Source organism: Hyperolius riggenbachi, chromosome 10 (genome assembly GCF_040937935.1).
Source record: "Hyperolius riggenbachi isolate aHypRig1 chromosome 10, aHypRig1.pri, whole genome shotgun sequence".
NCBI classification, from domain to species: domain Eukaryota; kingdom Metazoa; phylum Chordata; class Amphibia; order Anura; family Hyperoliidae; genus Hyperolius; species Hyperolius riggenbachi.
Window position 1 is genome coordinate 280,657,141 of NC_090655.1, and position 20,818 is coordinate 280,677,958.

Below are 20,818 nucleotides of genomic sequence, written 5' to 3' on the forward strand. Positions count from 1 at the left end.
AATGGAGAATTCTGTTTAAGATTGGCTTACTGACATTCAAATCCTTGCACAATCTGGGCCCTGGATACCTGAAGGACTTGTTGCAACTGCATCACACCCCCCACAACCTTAGATCAAAAGGACGCAACACCATGGTCACCCCAAGAGTCCACCTCAAAACCTTTGGAGACAGAGCCTTTTGTCATGCTGCCCCTACACTTTGGAACTCCCTGCCACACCCAATCAGGACAGCTCCATCCCTGGAAGCATTTAAGTCTAAACTGAAAATCTCTACCTCTTCAGTCTGGCATTCATGAACATCTGACTATCTCCTCTGTAACACAAACCAGCCTGCAACCCTGTATTAATCTGAGACACAACTATGCGCTTTGAGTCCTATGGGAGAAAAGCGCTTTACAAATGTTATTGTATTGTGTTATTGTATTGTGTTGTCAATTCATCCCTTTTATTACTGACACATATGAATTATACAGTCAGTTACAGCTTAGGTACTGATTATACATAGGTAGCCCTAGAAACTGCCTAACTTAGATATGAGCAAATACAGGGTCAGCAGCAGGCATACAGAAGTATATCAAACATGTAGCTGTCAGAGAGTTGAAGAGCGCACCCCATGCAATCAGTGTGCCCAAGACATGCTCCAGTATCTGTAGCAAACAAAAGGAATGAAACAATCTGGCACCCATTACTGCAACCTGAAACCCCACCAAGCCCAGTAATCGCCACAAGTACTTTTATGCATTTTTTTAGGGAACAGGGAGAAATTGTGAATGCTCCTAATTAGGCCGCATGACTACCAACAGAGCTGCGCAGAGAACCCTAGAGGCTAAATACACACCTGGTATTCAACAGATGCAAACTATGTACTAAACCCCTAAACTCCGATTAAAACGGAATGCAAACCTAAAATAACAAATGGATGCAGCTAGCCATAAGAAAATGTACATTTCTATATAGCAGGAGGAGGTGGCAGTACTCCCAAGACAGGCTGCATCTGATTGACCAGCAGCATGGATGTACAGAGCATAATTATAGGCAGGTTACACAACTTGCATTCTAAACAAATGCAACAAAATGGAGGATGTTGGCTTCCCAAAAAAGTTTGTGCGCAGAGTGTTCCGTTCTCGACTCTTCCACCGTGCTGAGGTATCCTCATGAAAGAGACCCTAACCTCTAATGCATTATCCATCACCTGTGTATTAGGTATTGCACTTGTTCACCAATAAGGACTATTTTGCATTCATGTTTATGAATCATTGTTTCACAGAGATATAAATCATCAACAGTGCCTGACATGTCTTTTCTTTTTGTTTGTTAACTTAGATGTGTCAGTCTTTAACCTTCCTGGCAGTGATCCTGAACTAAGCTCGGGCTAGCTGATGGGAGCTCAATGCAGAGCAATGCGTGCAGCGGGAGCTGTTACTCACCTCCCGGGGCATCCAGACGTCAGCAGCCGTTCTCCTTCCTGTCCTCCAAGGCTCTGAATGACTCTGGTGAGATCGCAGTCATTGATCTCACTATAGTTACAGCGCCACATGGGGGATGGAGGTAAAATTGTAGCACTGGTGCCCAGGGAGGTGAGCGAGAGCTGGGGCTGCTGCAGAGACATAATTTTTACCTGATTTTAGGGTCTGAAAACTTTTAAAGACTCTAAAATCTGGAAACACTGCCAGGGAGGTTAAATCAGCAGGGACAGCCATACTATTCCAGGAAAAAAACACATACATAAATAAATACTTGTTCTACTTACGTAACAGATGTATTGTACTGTCCACATTCTGATTTTAGTGAATTTTATAAAGTAAATAATGAGACAACTATTCCAGGCATTTTCCATCTTTACTGCCTCTTACTGAAGCCAATCCTGATGTAATTTCCTCCCTTACTCTTTTTTTTCTCCTGCCTGAAATGGTGTATGTATTGCATGTATGTCAAACCGGTCCTACGAGGGCCAAGAACCTCACACATTGTTGACACAGCTCAAATGAATTGATGGGTCTGAATCAAGAAAGGCGTGGTCCATCAGGTAGAACACATTCCTTTCTTTCTCAGTTCATCCTAAGCACTGGCATGGATCTGGCCCTCCAGTTCATTCAACACATGTCATGTATTGCCAGCCTTCCTCCCCACTAAGCTCTGTTTTACAAACTGCACTGTCATATCTAGTTTGCCTTGTAAATACATGTGAGCACAGCATAGATGGTATTTCAGCACCTTCTGCAGAGGGGTGAGGTGTATTTCCCTGCTCAGCCTCATATCACACTGGACTGCACTCAGCCAATTAGTGAGGAGCAGTTATGTGGGAGGGGAGATAACATGCATCCCTCTCCCTGACAATGTAGCAGAAATTAGCCAGGCTGACTGAGATAAGATTTATTGCATCCGATATTTTTCTAAGTACAGTGGAATGGTTGCAATGCAGAGTCAGGATCTAGACTACATAATAAACACAGAGCAATGGGTCAATGGAATTTGATTTTATGGCCAGCAATCCTGCTTTAACCACTTTATCCACCATTACAGTATATCTAAGTCCTCTGTGACTTCATCTAAGCCACGAGTCAGTAGATATATGTCTTGTAGCAGTTGGCTGATGGTGTAATGGTTAAGGACTCTGCCTCTGACACAGGAGACCAGGGTTCGAATCTCGGCTCTGCCTGTTCAGTAAGCCAGCACTAATTCAGTAGGAGACCTTTGGCAAGTCTCCCTTACACTGCTACTGCCAATAGAGCACGCCCTAGTGGCTGCTGCTCTGCTCTGGCGCTTTGAGTCCGCAAGGAGAAAAGCGCAATATAAATGTTATTTGTCTTGTCTTGTAGCAGAAGCAGTGCTGTGCAGGATTGGGCTTGCTCCTGTGCACATTTCTGGCACTATCTGATGCAGCACTAATTGGTGAACGGGAATATATGTTTCCTGAGCTAATGAGATTGATTTTTACTATTAAAAATACTTTTATTTTATCATTTCATAGTGAAAAATACACTCTGTAGCATTATTTCAGAATCAAATATCTTCACCATAAATTGTGACCAGAACATAATCTAAGTTTTGTGATAAGCAGTAAAAATAGCCAAACAAAATTTGTGTTTTTTATCTACAGTAGCACTTTTTATTTGTAAACTGGAATTGGTAAAACTGAGAAATAAATATTTTTCTATTTTTTCTTTGTTTTCCCATTAAAATTCATAGAAAAAAATGGCATACAATGAAAGCCTAGTTTGTCTCGAAAAAAACAATATATATTTCATTTCTGTGTCGTAAGTAGGGATAAAGTTATTTCTGATTAAATAAGGACATAGCTAAACTGTCAAAACTGCTCTGCTGCTACATAAGTGGGAAAAAAGGTCTGGATGCGAAGTGGTTAAAGGGATGATTTTGCAGCCCTGCAGGTGTGACAACTCTCCTACATGACTGCTAATCCAATGAGGTTAGCTAAGGCTAGCGGCAGTTACTGTAGAGCTGTACTTTATTGGAGAATGCTTTTGTATCTTTGCATAAAATAAAAGGGCATTGGAATCCCATCCTGAGCTCTCCCAACTCCCATAGTCAGGCATACAAGCTGGAAGTAAGTAGGGAACTGCAAAACATCAGCGTCCCCTCCTGCTTATTCATTCATTCAGCCAAATGCTGGGAATACACAATGCCAATTCTCATCCAAATCGACGAGTGATGGGACGGAAAGTTGTACCATGTGTACACGATCGATAAAGGGATCGAATTTTTTTATGAGAACCTTGCAAAACTGATCCCTTTCTCAACCAGAAACAGATTGTATGTCAAAATAATTGGCCGGTTCCCGTCGATTGGACAGGAAGTTGCATCGTGTATTCCCAGCATTACCTTGCATATTGGCAGTGTTATATTTGTAAGGAGACAGAGGCCCTTATTCAATGGACCTTTTCCTCAAAGTTTTGTATCTTTTGTTTAAAATAACATTTCAGCATTTTGCAACTGGAAAACTACCAGGAAATAGGTGGAAAAGTTCTGCCAAAATTATTCTAAATATTTTCTTGTTTGTTGGTGGCTTAGAAGGTATTTTATTGATTAGGTGGGAAAATAAAAAAAAAACATATATATCCAGGCACATTGCCTCTAGTTAGGACATTAAATTAATTATTAATGAACAACTGTTAGCCATAATATGCCCCCCTAAAAATATACACATGTAAAGGTGGCCATATACTGGTCGAATTGCCATCAGATTCGACCAACAGATAGATCCCTCTCTGATCGAATCTGATCAGAGAGGGATCGTATGGCTGCCTTTACTGCAAACAGATTGTGAATCGATTTCAGCCTGAAACCGTTCACAATCTGTGGAGCTGCCGCTGCTGCCCCCCCCATACATTACCTGTTCCGGCCGGCGCGAGACTCCGCTGTCTTCTTCTCCGCTCCGGCTACTGAACTTCCTGTCCGGGGGGGAAGTTTAAACAGTAGAGGGCGCTCTACTGTTTAAACTTCCTTCCGGGACAGGAAGTTCTGTGTAGCTGCAGGAACGTTCTGGAGCCCGAAGCGGAGAAGAAGACCGGGGGACTCGCACCGGCCGGAACAGGTAATGTATACCCGCTGTATTGCGTCGGTCGTCGGGCATTCGAATGCCGCTAACGATGCACTCCCGACCCGCCGGCGGCCGAGTGAAATCTTTCGCACAGATGGGTTGACGGGAGTCGACGGGAACGATCGATTTCGGACGGAAATCGATCGTTCTGTCAGCGGTGTGCGCGCCGATTTCACAGCCGTTTCGATCACTGTGATCGAAACGGCTGTATATCGGTGGGAAAATCGTTAGGTGTATGGGCCCCTTAAGTAGATAAATACTTGCTCTACTTACATAACAGATGTATTACACTGTCCACCCATTAGATTTCATTAATTTTTTAATCTTCTTAATGAAGTATCCCCCTCCTGGCAGTGGCCATCTTGGTTCATAGGGTAGATTCTCCCCCCCCCCCCCCTCCTCCCTGCATTTATTCTGAGCACAGCGGGGAGGATAAATGGAGCAGGCACAGACTCACCTAATAATGGATCCAAGCACTGCTGTTCTCATCTAATCTCTGCACTACCGCCGGCGGCAGTGCAGAGAGTATAGAAGGGAACTGCAGCGCCTGGAACCATTGTTAGGTGAGTCTGTGTGCGCCGTCTTTATCCTTCCCCATTGATCAGTGCGGGGAAGAGGGGGGATGCGGCGGCGCCACATGCAGCAGGCGGGCAGAGACCGAGCGGACATGCTACTGGAGGAGGGGGGCAGAGGACAGAGACAGGAGATAGCCTCTGTCCCCCTCCCTGCGCTCTAACAACGGCTAGATCCACCGCAGTGAAGGGGAGACAAGACGGCCAATCGCAGCGGAGAGAGGTTAGTGACAGAGGCTTCAGCCAATCTGGCTGATCCAGCCTGCCTGCCACTTCTCTTCTGCGGCCGTGCGTACCCTCTTAGATCCTGGGGGCATGAGGAGGAAAAACCTAACAGGGAAAAAAGTAAGATTGATTGTAAATGTTTGAATTGCCTTGTTAGCACCCTTTTCAGCTGTGTAACACCCTGCAATAGAAAATGTATTTTGCATTTAATGCCTAACAGTTACACTTTAAGGAAAGGGAGGGTGCTGAAGGGGGTGTGGCCAGAAAAAGCAGGACAAACCTTGGGAGAAAGAGGGAATGGAATAAAGGGCAGACGATATTATTGCCACGCCTCCATCCAGCTTCTGATAGACAAAAAAGCCGATAGGAACGCTGGAAGCATCCTGAATATGATTGTACTTTGAAGATCGACATTCCATGTTTTTATTTCTCCTGGTCACGATCTCTGAACCTGTGAAATCCTGCCTCTGAGGAAGCAGCCATGCTGTAGGCCGTGAAACTTGCGCTAGACTGCGTCATTTGGAACTTGACTGGACCTAAGGATCTATTTTACTGTGCTGCATCACATTTGACTATTTATGAACACTGTTATTAAAAGTTATTTTTTTACCACTGACTATTAATACTCAGCTTTGCAACCCTCATTTTGTTATTTTTCATTCAATTCTTTGTATGGTATGAGGAGGGGTGGCCTCAATTTACAGATTGCAATTGCGCGTAATATTTTTTTAAGATAGCAGCAGCCTTAACTTAAACGGACCCTGAGCAGTGGAAATAAATGAAACCGGTACTTAACTGCAGACTTCATTACGGACTACACCGGGGCCGAGTGTCGGGCCGACACTTTCTTAGCCGTGACGTTACGCGTCATCACGCCAGCCGGTGTGACAGTCCCGTGCATGCGCGGTTCAGAGTTAGAGACCCACACATGCGCAGGACTGTTACGCTGGCCGCCATAATGACTCATAGCGTCACCGTTAAGGAAGTGTCTCGGTCCCAGTGTCGCCGGTAATGAAGTCTGCAGTGTTCAGAGTTAGAGAACCGCACATGCGCAGGACTGTTACGCTGGCCGCCATAATGACTCATAGCGTCACGGTTAAGGAAGTGTCTCGGTCCCAGTGTCGCCGGTAATGAAGTTGGCAGCGTTCAGAGTTAGAGAACCGCACATGCGCAGGACTGTTACGCTGGCCGCCGTGATGACGCATAGCATCACCGTTAAGGAAGTGTCTCGGTCCCGGTGTCGCCGGTAATGAAGTCTGCAGCGTTCAGAGTTAGAGAACCACACATGCGCAGGACTGTTACGCTGGCCGCCGTGATGCTGCATAGCGTCACCGTTAAGGAAGTGTCTCGGTCCCGGTGTCGCCGGTAATAAAGTCTGCAGCGTTTAGAGTTAGAGAACCGCACATGCGCAGGACTGTTCCGCTGGTCGCCGTGATGACGCATAGCGTCATCGTCGTGAAGGAAGTGTCTCGGTCCCGGTGTCGCCGGTAATGAAGTCTGCAGCGTTCATAGTTAGAGAACCGCACATGTGCAGGACTGTTACGCTAGCCGCCGTGATGACGCATAGCGTCACCGTTAAGGAAGTGTCTCGGTCCCGGTGTCGCCAGTAATTAAGTCTGCAGCGTTCAGAGTTAGAGAACCACACATGCGCAGGACTGTTACGCTGGCCGCCGTGATGACGCATAGCGTCATCGTTAAGGAAGTGTCTCGGTCCCGGTGTCGCCGGTAATGAAGTCTGCAGTGTTCAAAGTTAGAGAACCACACATGTGCAGGACTGTTACGCTGCCCGCCATAATGACGCATAGCGTCACCGTTAAGGAAGTGTCCCGCTCCCGGTGTCGCCGGTAATGAAGTCTGCAGCGTTCAAAGTTAGAGAACCACACATGTGCAGGACTGTTACGCTGGCCGCCGTGATGACGCATAGCGTCACCGTTAAGGAAGTGTCTCGGTCCTGATGTCGCCGGTAATGAAGTCTGCAGCGGAGCCTGGAGAGGAGCCAGGAGGACGCCGGGGGAATTTGTGGTCTATGGTGGGCTGGAGGAAGCCTCAGCTAAGTACCGATTTCATTTATTTCTACCGCTCAGGGTCCCTTTAAAAACAACCCAAAATTGATTCTCCCACTAGTGACCGTGATGGTGAAAATGGTACCCCATAGGCCTGACTTTATAGGTCTCTGTGCACATAATATACTGTTACACCACTTCACATCTAGACCTCATTTTCTCCGAACAGACAGAACAGTTTTGACTTTTTAGCTATGCCCCTGTTTAATCAGCAATAACTTTATAACTACTTATGACACCCAAATTAAATAAATTATCTTTTATTTTGCAAGACAAACTAGATTTTCATTGGGTAGTTTTTTTCCCAAGGACATTTTGTTTTCTATGCATGTTAGTGGGAGAAAGCAGGAAAAAATGAAAATAATAAAGAAATACTTCCTGAAGCCAGGGACCGCTCGCCTCCCCGGGCTTTCGGCAGAAATAGTGCTTTAGGCTTACTTCACATTTAAAATTTAAATCGCAGATGGCCGCGTTTTGCGATTTTGTGAGTGATTTTTCCCCCTCCTGGCGCTTACCTGTGTGATTTGTGTACAGAGTAGGCCTGAACGATTTTAGGAAAAAATTGAATTGAGCGATTTCTGTCCAAAATTACGATTTCGATTCGATTCACGATTTCCTTAAAATCAAGCTTTGTTCCCCCCCCCTTTGTGCCTGTCTGTTCCCCCTCTGTCCCCGTCTCTCATTGTGCCCCCTTTGCCTCTTAATGCCTCCTCTGGGTCTCTCTCTTGCCTCCTTTGTGTCTCTGTGCCCACGCTGTCTTTCTCTGTGCCTCCTCTGTCCCCCAAGTTGCATCAGTTCTGGCCATAGCTTGAAGCACGAGTCCAGCGATGCCTGTCTATCCACTTTGCCTCCTGCAGGCTCTAATGCACAGCATACTTCCTGTATATCATGTGATATACAGGACCCCGAAGTTTTGCCAAGCACAAGAGGCGGCAGAGGGCGATAGAGGATGGAAGGTATGTCCAACGCTGCGGGCACTGGGACTTTGGGAAAGTTTGAAGGCGCTTCTTCAAACTTCCTCATGTGGAAATGACGTGATCGCGATATTCGCCGCTTTGACGATTCTGAAATTGTGATCTTGGTGATCGCGATTTCGATTTAAATTCGATTTATCTTTCAGGCCTAGTACAGAGCTTTTCAAAGCGCTTCTATTTTATCACTTCCTGACACGAGTGAACTCTTTGGCCTGGAAAATAATAGATACAATGTATTTATTCTTAAAAGAGTGAACGCAATCGCCACACAAAGCGATTTTGTGAGCGTTTTGCGCTTTTCCTACACCTTCCATTGTAGCAAAATCGCCCTAAAAATGGTACAGGCAGCACTTTGCTGAGTGGAAAGCAGACAAAACGCGCTGATACGAACTACCCCATGAAGATTCATTGCACTAGCGATTTTAGGTTTTTTTTTAAATTGCCGGTACTCAAAAAAAAACAACGCCCTAGTTGTGAACGAGCCCTTAAAGGGACTCTTAAGTCAAACAAAAAAAATGAGTTTTACTCACCTGAAGCTTCCAATAGCCCCCTGCAGCTGTCCGGTGCCCTCGCCGTCTCCCTCCGATCCTCCTGGCCCTGCCGGCAGCCACTTCCTGTTTCGGTGACAGGAGCTGACAGGCTGGGGACGCAAGTGATTCTTCGCGTTCCCCGACACATTAGCACCCTCTATGCTGCTATAGGGTATATGATATATGCTATAGCAGCATAGATGGCGCTATTGTGGCCAGGAACGCGAATAATCACTCGAGTCCCCAGCCTGTCAGCTCCTGTCACCGAAACAGGAAGTGGCTGCCGGCGGGGCCAGGAGGATCGGAGGGAGAGGGTGAGGGCACCGGACAGCTGCAGGGGGCTATTGGAAGCCCCAGGTGAGTAAAACTCATTTTTTTTTGTTTGACTTAAGTGTCCGGCCTGGTGCAAACCAGAGGAGTTTTTCTGAGCGTTTTGAGTTTTTAAATCTGCTGCTAATGTTATCCTATGTGTCTGTGCACACTGGAGCAAGGAGGTTTTGTAAAAACCCACATAGCATTACATTGGGAAGAGCGTTTAGAGGTTTCAAAAGCTCTTCCCAATGTAATGCTATGGGGGTTTTTTACAAAACCTCATTGCTCCAGTGTGCACAGACACATAGGATAACATTAGCAGCAGATTTAAAAACTCAAAACGCTCAGAAAAACTCCTCTGGTGTGCACCAGGCCTCCCTTTAAAGAGTAACTGTCGGGCATAAAATCAAAAATCAATTCTTTATTTTTTATCTGGTAAACAAGTAATAAGGATGCTAATCAGGCAATCCAAAAGTTAAAAAGCAATATTATGTTTGTTTTCCATAAAACATCATTCCACAGTTTCCCTGGCTCTTATGTGGTACATCCGCCGCACAAAGGAAGTGGCAGGGCATGCTGGGTTTTCTTTTTTTCTTCTTTACTTTCCCCTCAGACTTAAAGTGACTCAGAGCTAAAAAAAAATAAAGTTTTATACAAACCTGGGGCTTCCTCCAGCCCCAGCAACTCGGATCGCTCCCACGACTCCGTCCTCTGCTGCCCGCAGCTTTGGGAACCGGGTCCCGTCACTTCTGTCAGTCGGAGCCAGTCTGACAAAAGAGAAGTGCGCTGTTTGCATATCTGGAGAGATACATAGAGGGCGCACTTCTCCGGCCAAGACTGGCTCCGACTGACATAAGTGACGGGACCTGCTTCCCGAAGCTGCGGGCAGCAGAGGACGGAGTCGTGGGAGCGATCCGAGTTGCTGGGGCTGGAGGATGCCCCAGGTATGTATAAAGCTTTTATTTTTACGAGCTCTGGCACTCTTTAACTAATGCAGTCTGATTGGCTGAAGCCTCTTTCTCTAATGTTTTCCTCTCCCTCTGATTGGCAATATTTCTCAATGCCAGACCTCTGCCCTGCCCAATATATAACAAGTATGTCTACCCCGACCTCTGCTCTGCCCAATATATAACAAGTATGCCCACCCCGACCTCTGCTCTGCCCAATATATAACAAGTATGTCCACCCCGACCTCTGCTCTGCCCAATATATAACAAGTATGTCCACCCCGACCTCTGCTCTGCCCAATATATAACAAGTATGCCCACCCCGACCTCTGCTCTGCCCAATATATAACAAGTATGCCCACCCCGACCTCTGCTCTGCCCAATATATAACAAGTATGTCCACCCCGACCTCTGCTCTGCCCAATATATAACAAGCATGTCCACCCCGACCTCTGCTCTGCCCAATATATAACAAGTATGACCACCCCGACCTCTGCTCTGCCCAATATATAACAAGTATGTCCACTCCGACCTCTGCTCTGCCCAATATATAACAAGTATGTCCACCCCGACCTCTGCTCAATATATAACAAGTATGCCCACCCCGACCTCTGCTCTGCCCAATATATAACACGTATGTCCACCCCGACCTCTGCTCTGCCCAATATATAACAAGTATGGCCACCCCGACCTCTGCTCTGCCCAATATATAACAAGTATGTCCACCCCGACCTCTGCTCTGCCCGATATATAACAAGTATGTCCACCCCGACCTCTGCTCTGCCTAATATATAACAAGTATGTACACCCCGACCTCTGCCCTGCCCAATATATAACAAGTATGTCCACCCTGACCTCTGCTCTGCCCAATATATAACAAGTATGACCACCCCGACCTCTGCTCTGCCCAATATATAACAAGTATGTCCCCCCCGACCTCTGCTGTACCCAATATATAACAAGTATGTCCACCCCGACCTCTGCACTGCCCAATATATAACAAGTATGGCCACCCCGACCTCTGCTCTGCCCAATATATAACAAGTATGACCACCCCGACCTCTGCTCTGCCCAATATATAACAAGTATGTCCACCCCGACCTCTGCTCTGCCCAATATATAACAAGCAAGTCCATCCCGACCTCTGCTCTGCCCAATATATAACAAGCATGTCCACCCCGACCTCTGCTCTGCCCAATATATAACAAGTACGACCACCCCGACCTCTGCTCTGCCCAATATATAACAAGTATGTCCACCCCAACCTCTGCTCTGCCCAACATATAACAAGTATGTCCACCCCGACCTCTGCCCTGCCCAATATATAACAAGTATGTCCACCCCAACCTCTGCTCTGCCCAATATATAACAAGTATGTCCACCCCGACCTCTGCTCTGCCCGATATATAACAAGTATGTCCACCCCGACCTCTGCTCTGCCCAATATATAACAAGTATGTCCACCTCGACCTCTGCTCTGCCCAATATGTCCGCCCCGACCTCTGCTCTGCCCGATATATAACAAGTATGTCCACCCCGACCTCTGCTCTGCCCAATATATAACAAGTATGTCCACCCCGACCTCTGCTCTGCCCAATATATAACCAGTATGTCCACCCCGACCTCTGCTCCGCCCAATATATAACAAGTATGTCCACCCCGACCTCTGCTCTGCCCAATATATAACAAGTATGTCCACCCCGACCTCTGCCCTGCCCAATATATAACAAGTATGGCCACCCCGACCTCTGCTCTGCCCAATATATAACAAGTATGTCCACCCCGACCTCTGCTCTGCCCAATATATAACAAGTATGTCCACCCCGACCTCTGCTCTGCCCGATATATAACAAGTATGTCCACCCCGACCTCTGCTCTGCCCGATATATAACAAGTATGTCCACCTCGACCTCTGCTCTGCCCAATATGTCCGCCCCGACCTCTGCTCTGCCCGATATATAACAAGTATGTCCACCCCGACCTCTGCTCTGCCCAATATATAACAAGTATGTCCACCCCAACCTCTGCTCTGCCCAATATATAACAAGTATGTCCACCCCAATCTCTGCTCTGCCCAATATATAACAAGTATGACCACCCCGACCTCTGCTCTGCCCAATATATAACAAGTATGTCCACCCTGACCTCTGCTCTGCCCAATATATACCAAGTATGTCCACCCCGACCTCTGCTCTGCCCAATATATAACAAGTATGTCCACCCCGACCTCTGCTCTGCCCAATATATAACAAGTATGTCCACCCCGACCTCTGCTCTGCCCAATATATAACAAGTATGACCACCCCGACCTCTGCTCTGCCCAATATATAACAAGTATGTCCACCCCGACCTCTGCTCTGCCCAATATATAACAAGTATGTCCACCCCGACCTCTGCCCTGCCCAATATATAACAAGTATGTCCACCCCGACCTCTGCTCCGCCCAATATATAACAAGTATGTCCACCCCGACCTCTGCCCTGCCCAATATATAACAAGTATGCCCACCCGACCTCTGCCCTGCCCAATATATAACAAGTATGCCCACCCGACCTCTGCCCTGCCCAATATATAACAAGTATGTCCACCCCGACCTCTGCTCTGCCCAATATATAGCAAGTATGCCCACCCCAACCTCTGCTCTGCCCAATATATAACAAGTATGTCCACCCCGACCTCTGCTCTGCCCAATATATAACAAGTATCACCACCCCGACCTCTGCTCTGCCCAATATATAACAAGTATGTCAACCCCAACCTCTGCTCTGCCCAATATATAACAAGTATGTCCACCCCGACCTCTGCTCTTCCCAATATATAACAACTATGTCCACCCCGCCCTCTGCTCTGCCCAATATATAACAAGTATGTCCACCCCGACCTCTGCCCTGCCCAATATATAACAAGTATGCCCACCCGACCTCTGCCCTGCCCAATATATAACAAGTATGCCCACCCCGACCTCTGCTCTGCCCAATATATAACAAGTATGTCCACCCCGACCTCTGCTCTGCCCAATACATAACAAGTATGTCCACCCCGACCTCTGCTCTGCCCAATATATAACAAGTATGTCCACCCCGACCTCTGCTCTGCCCAATATATAACAAGTATGTCCACCCCGACCTCTGCTCTGCCCAATATATAACAACTATGTCCACCCCGCCCTCTGCTCTGCCCAATATATAACAAGTATGTCCCCCCGACCTCTGCTCTGCCCAATATATAACAAGTATGTCCACCCCGACCTCTGCTCTGCCCAATATATAACCAGTATGTCCACCCCGACCTCTGCTCCGCCCAATATATAACAAGTATGCCCACCCCGACCTCTGCTCTGCCCAATATATAACAAGTATGGCCACCCCGACCTCTGCTATGCCCAATATATAACAAGTATGTCCACCCCGACCTCTGCTCTGCCCAATATATAACAAGTATGTCCACCCCGACCTCTGCTCTGCCCAATATATAACAAGTATGACCACCCCGACCTCTGCTCTGCCCAACATATAACAAGTATGTCCACCCGACCTCTGCTCTGCCCAATATATAACAAGTATGTCCACCCCGACCTCTGCTCTGCCCAATATATAACAAGTATGTCCACCCTGACCTCTGCTCTGCCCAATATATAACAAGTATGTCCACCCCGACCTCTGCTCTGCCCGATATATAACAATTATGTCCACCCGACCTCTGCTCTGCCCAATATATAACAAGTATGTCCACCCCGACCTCTGCTCTGCCCAATATATAACAAGTATGACCACCCCGACCTCTGCTCTGCCCAATATATAACAAGTATGTCCACCCCGACCTCTGCTCTGCCCAATATATAACAAGTATGGCCACCCCGACCTCTGCTCTGCCCAATATATAACAAGTATGCCCACCCCGACCTCTGCTCTGCCCAATATATAACAAGTATGTCCACCCCGACCTCTGCTCTGCCCGATATATAACAAGTATGTCCACCCCGACCTCTGCTCTGCCCGATATATAACAAGTATGTCCACCCCGACCTCTGCTCTGCCCAATATATAACAACTATGTCCACCCCGACCTCTGCTCAGTATATAACAAGTATGCCTCCCTGACCTCTGCTCTGCCAATATATAACAAGTATGTCCACCCCGACCTCTGCTCTGCGCAATATATAACAAGTATGCCCACCCCGACCTCTGCTCTGCCCAATATATAACAAGTATGTCCACCCCGACCTCTGCTCTGCCCGATATATAACAAGTATGTCCACCCCGACCTCTGCTCTGCCCGATATATAACAAGTATGTCCACCCCGACCTCTGCTCTGCCCAATATATAACAACTATGTCCACCCCGACCTCTGCTCAGTATATAACAAGTATGCCTCCCTGACCTCTGCTCTGCCAATATATAACAAGTATATCCATCCCGACCTCTGCTCTGCCCAGTATATAACAAGTAAGATAACCCCGACCTCTGCTCTGCCCAATATATAACAAGCATGTCCACCCCGACCTCTGCTCTGCCCAATATATAACAAGTATGTCCACCCCGACCTCTGCTCTGCCCAATATATAACAACTATGTCCACCCCGACCTCTGCTCAGTATATAACAAGTATGCCTCCCTGACCTCTGCTCTGCCAATATATAACAAGTATGTCCACCCCGACCTCTGCTCTGCCCAATATATAACAAGTATGACCACCCCGACCTCTGCTCTGCCCAATATATAACAACTATGTCCACCCCGACCTCTGCTCAGTATATAACAAGTATGCCTCCCTGACCTCTGCTCTGCCAATATATAACAAGTATGACCACCCCGACCTCTGCTCTGCCCAATATATAACAACTATGTCCACCCCGACCTCTGCTCAGTATATAACAAGTATGCCTCCCTGACCTCTGCTCTGCCAATATATAACAAGTATGTCCACCCCGACCTCTGCTCTGCGCAATATATAACAAGTATGTCCACCCCGACCTCTGCTCTGCCCAATATATAACAAGTATGACCACCCCGACCTCTGCTCTGCCCAATATATAACAAGTATGTCCACCCCGACCTCTGCTCTGCCCAATATATAACCAGTATGACCACCCCGACCTCTGCTCTGCCCAATATATAACAAGTATGACCACCCCGACCTCTGCTCTGCCCAATATATAACAAGTATGTCCACCCCGACCTCTGCTCAGTATATAACAAGTATGCCTCCCTGACCTCTGCTCTGCCAATATATAACAAGTATGTCCACCCCGACCTCTGCTCTGCCCAATATATAACAAGTATGTCCACCCCGACCTCTGCTCTGCCCAATATATAACAAGTATGCCCACCCCGACCTCTGCTCTGCCCAATATATAACAAGTATGTCCACCCCGACCTCTGCTCTGCCCAATATATAACAAGTATGTCCACCCCGACCTCTGCTCTGCCCAATATATAACAAGTATGTCCACCCCGACCTCTGCTCTGCCCAATATATAACAAGTATGTCCACCCCGACCTCTGCTCTGCCCAATATATAACAAGTATGTCCACCCCGACCTCTGCTCTGCCCAATATATAACAAGTATGCCCACCCCGACCTCTGCAGGCTCTGCTCTGCCCAATATATAACAAGTATGACCACCCCGACCTCTGCTCTGCCCAATATATAACAAGTATGTCCACCCCGACCTCTGCTCTGCCCAATATATAACAAGTATGTCCCCCCGACCTCTGCTCTGCCCAATATATAACAAGTATGTCCACCCCGACCTCTGCTCTGCCCAATATATAATAGTCAACAATCACAAAATTACCTCTTCCAAGAACGTCCAGCAAAGTGGGCTCTTCACTTCCGGTTGTTGGATTAATTTCCTCCTTTCTGTGCGTTCCATCTGGGAGGTGTAATGTCGCCATCTTGTGTTGATTTGGCTAACTGCAGTCTCTATCCGTGGACTTACTTGCACTTAGCCATATAAATATAATATATCAATACTGACGGTTATAATAATTGCTGCTGTTACTAATATTCTCTATCAGTGCACTTCCCCACATAAAACGTCATTTCAATATTATCCTAATAACTCACAACAGCTATACATTACCAAAGATCTGCCATGTCAGTCCTGGACACTTTTATTGCCCATCAGGGGCACTGAAAAAGTCTTCCCCCTCCCACCACCTCACCCCAGCATCCCAATCTCATAGCTCCCAACCGTCCCTTGTTCGGAGGGATAGTCCCTCTTTGGGAACCCTTTGCCTCTGTCCCTCTTCCCTCCTTATTTGTCCCTCTTTCAGGACTGATGTACAGATCTATGTAAATTTATGTATTTTATCTGCTGAAAAATCTGTTTGCCTAATTGCAAATGTTATAATGAAAAATAACTTAAGGTGACAGAAAGGAACAGTGTAATCTGAATTATAAAACCGCGTCTTTTAGCTTCTGAATTATTTGAGATATGCATGATTAGGGGTGTGGTGGGAGCAGGATTAGGGTTGTGGTGGGGGTGTGATTAGGAATGTGGTGGGAGCAGGATTAGGGGTGTGGTGGGAGCAGGATTAGGGTTGTGGTGGGGGTGTGATTAGGGGTGTGGTGGAAGCATGATTAGGGGTGTGGTGGGAGCAGGATTAGGGTTGTGGTGGGGGTGTGATTAGGGGTGTGGTGGGAGCAGGATTAGGGTTGTGGTGGGGGTGTGATTAGGGGTGTGGTGGAAGCATGATTAGGGGTGTGGTGGGAGCAGGATTAGGGTTGTGGTGGGGGTGTGATTAGGGGTGTGGTGGGAGCAGGATTAGGGGTGCGGTGGAAGCATGATTGGGGGTGTGGTGGGGTATGATTAGGGGTGTGGTGGGAGCATGATTAGGGGTGTGGTGGGAGCATGATTAGGGGCGTATCTGGGTAATATAGCGCCTATGGCAAACACTGAAATTGTGCCCCCTCCTCCTGGTCAGAGCCACCTTCCCCTCTAAAAACAGCATAATTTCTCATGTACTTGTGTTATGGTTGCCTGTGTTTTTTGGCTCAGAATATTGCTGCTGAAATTACTTTTTGAAAATATTTCTTCTTATTTCCTCTCTGTTCTTTTTTCTATCACTAAGCCAAGTGCATCCTGCATACATTAATTAAGTAGCCATGTTCCCCAGATAACAGAAGTAATCTGATCTGAGGTCTGAGTGACAGGGAGACATGGAGGCAGGTGTGGCGACACAGCACAGGGGCATGTGTGGTGGCACATCACAGGGGTAGCTATGGCGCCCATGGTGCTGTGGTGCCCATGGCACAAGCCATGCCTGCACCCCTCTAGATACGCCGCATGATTGGGGGTGTAGTGGGGGTATGATTAGGGGTGTGGTGGAAGCATGATTAGGGGTGTGGTGGGAGCATGATTAGGGGTGTGGTGGGGGCGTGATTAGGGGTGTGGTAGGAACGTGATTAGGGGTGAGGTGAAAGCATGATTAGGGGTATGGTGGGAGCATGATTAGGGTTGTGGTGGGGGTGTGATTAGGGGTGTGGTGGGAGCAGGATTAGGGGTGTGGTGGAAGCATGATTGGGGGTGTAGTGGGGGTATGATTAGGGGTGTGGTGGAAGCATGATTAGGGGTGTGGTGGGAGCATGATTAGGGGTGTGGTGGGGGTGTGATTAGGGGTGTGGTAGGAACGTGATTAGGGGTGAGGTGAAAGCATGATTAGGGGTATGGTGGGAGCATGATTAGGGTTGTGGTGGGGGTGTGATTAGGGGTGTGGTGGGAGCAGGATTAGGGGTGTGGTGGAAGCATGATTAGGGGTGTGGTGGGAGCATGATTAGGGGTGTGGTGGGAGCATGATTAGGGGTGTGGTGGGGGTGTGATTAGGGGTGTGGTCGGAGCATGATTAGGGGTGTGGTCGGAGCATGATTAGGGGTGTGGTGGGAGCATGATTAGGGGTGTGGTCGGAGCATGATTAGGGGTGTGGTCGGAGCATGATTAGGGGTGTGGTCGGAGCATGATTAGGGGTGTGGTGGGAGCATGATTAGGGGTGTGGTGGGAGCATGATTAGGGGTGTGGTGGGGGTGTGATTAGGGGTGTGGTCGGAGCATGATTAGGTGTGTGGTGGGGGCGTGATTAGGGGTGTGGTGGGAGCATGATTAGGGATGTGGTGGGAGCATGATTAGGGGTGTGGTGGGAGCATGATTAGGGGTGTGTCTTAAAGTGTCCCTCCTTGTTATCTCAAAAAGTTAGGAGGATTGCAATCTGCTGAATAAAAAAAACAGTTTCCCATAAAACATAATTAGGCATCTTCTCGGTGGAGGGCCAGCCCAAAATGTCTTGCTCCATTTCCAACCTTTTAATATCATCCTGAAGCTCCCTGATTGCTTGAAAGGTAGCCATCTTCGTTCTGGATACAATTTAATATTTTAATACCAGTTTAATATTTTTAGTTTAATATTTTCTGGATACTAGTTTAAACGGTGAAACGAGGCACCCAAGAGTTAAAATCAAATAAAAGAAAAAAAAGGAGGTGGCCTACCTCAGTAACAACAATCTCATATGATAATGAAATTTATTAGCACAGGCAATGCGTTTCGTAGGTGTGAGCCCGCTTCCTCAAGCCAGCTACAGTGCCAGTAGGGGAATAAGCCAGAACAATGAGGGGCCTCATTATTCTGCCATCTCCTTTCTTCCTTTTGTTTGATTTTCACTCAGTTTTATATACCCTGGGTGCCTCTTACCTGTGTTATGTTAGAGGGGAAAGTTTTAAACTAGCATCCAGGAAGACGAACGCTACCTTGCAAGCAATCAGGGAGCTTCAGGCTGATATGAAAAGGCGGTAAAAGGAGCAAGACATTGCGGGCCGGCCCTCAGTCTTGGTGGCCTTAAACCAGGGGTGTCAAACTCAAAGGCAAAGTGGGCCCAAACTGAGCTCTCTGGGACAAAGTCGCTGGCCAACATCAATGTCTAGTGGCCACCCCTCTCCCTTATAAAGTTCCCTGGTGTCTAATAGCCCCCTTCTTCCCCTATACTGTTCCCTGGTGTCTAGTGGCCCATCTCGCCCCCCTATACTGTTCCCTGGTGTTAAGTGGTCCTCCCTCCCTCATCTATACAGTTCCCTGGTGTTTAGTGGTTTTCCCTCCCTCACCTATTCAATTCCTTGATGTTTAGTTGTCCTCTCTCCCTCACCTATACAGTTTCCTAGTGTCTAGTGGCCCCCTTCTTTCCCTATACAATACCCTGATGTCTAGTGGCCCCCTTTTAAGGTAAGGGGGGGGGGGGGGGTGTTGGGGGGCGCCCAGATTAATGCAATATTTTCACACTTCTAGACAGGTTCAGATAGCCCAATGGTCTTCATCCCCTGGCCAGATGAGGTGGGTTGATTAAGAGGCCACCCTGGTTTCCCCCTTTCCCATTGCTCTGGACCAAGCACCCCTCTTAGATAAGACCAGGCCCCTCATACTCTGGAATCTTTGCTGGTTTGATGGTCCCTTTCTCATAAGCTTGACCTTACCAAACTGTACTCTCCCTTGAAGAATCAGTTTTCCTGAATAGAGATTTTAGCCCTGGGCTACATCTGGCTGGGTGGGTCCCTTGGCTTCCTCTAAAATTGGCTTAAAAAAAAATACCTGCTGCTAGACAGCGAGTTCTGGGAACAGGCTAGGCTCAAATATGATCTCCATCCCACCGAACGCTTCCATTACGTCCAATTCCAATTGGAATAAGTCCAGAGTGGATCTGAACCTCGCACTGGTCTGCTCTGAATTCCTCTCCTGTGTGTATAGACAAGGCCTGATCTCTCTATTGTATGAAGAGAACATGTCCCCAGCTATGCTTAAGTGGCAAGGTGGATAACTTAAATGCTCCTGGTCTTTAGAGGAATGTCAGGAGATTTTTCTGGGTCTGGCTAAATGCTCCATTATTTGTACTATTATTGAAGAAGGCTGCAGGATTTTATGATTGGTTCCGGGCCTTTTTGCACAAGAGGGGTCTTATGTTATGGACTCCCGCTTTGGGGTTTGTGGTGCCTCGGCCAACCAGGGCCACGGTCAGAGGGTTAGTGGTGGTGCAGAGGTTTTGGAGTAGATGTAAATGCATAATCCCGCATGAACTGCTTTGTGCTGATTATCTATACAAGCTTGCTGCTGCTGATATTGTGTGGAGGTCTGAGATTGGGACTCTCCTCATTGAGCACCTGGCTAACCACACACGTCACGGCCTTCATTGGATTCAGCTATTGATGGAACTGAGCGGTCAGAGATTCTACTTGGCAGATTTCCTGTACTGGACGAACTGTCTTGATGCCTTTTTCCCATGATGCCAAGCTGAATTCAACTGATACAGCCAACTGCATTACAGGTCCATTGTGTTAGTACATTATTACAGTGCACACACTGCATCGTGTCAGGGTATATAGTTTAATGTGTCGGGAGGTTTATTTTGTTTTAACTGGTTTTAGGCCCAGTGCACACCAAAACCACTAGCAGAGCAGATAAATGGCACAGTGCACACCGAGCAGATTTGGATGCGATCCGCCGGCCGCATCCGCCTGTTAATCTGTGTGGCTAATGTAAATGAATGGGCTGGTGCACACGTTTACGGTTTGCAAAAAAACTCAAACCGCCGATGTGCACCAGCCCATTCATTTACATTAGCCACGCGGATTAACAGACTATGCGGCCGGCGGATCCG

The 20,818-nt window shown here is 47.4% G+C and overlaps 1 protein-coding gene across 1 annotated transcript in view; it reads right to left on the reverse strand.

Annotated features, from left to right (window-relative positions):
* LOC137537246 (zinc finger protein 572-like) overlaps positions 1–16,057 on the reverse strand; it is a 30,039-nt gene extending 13,982 nt beyond the window's left edge. The window contains exon 1 of the mRNA XM_068259337.1: positions 15,980–16,057. Coding sequence (XP_068115438.1) covers positions 15,980–16,057 — 78 coding nt within the window. The remainder of the gene's footprint in view (positions 1–15,979) is intronic.
* Between the last annotated feature and the right edge of the window lie 4,761 nt (positions 16,058–20,818).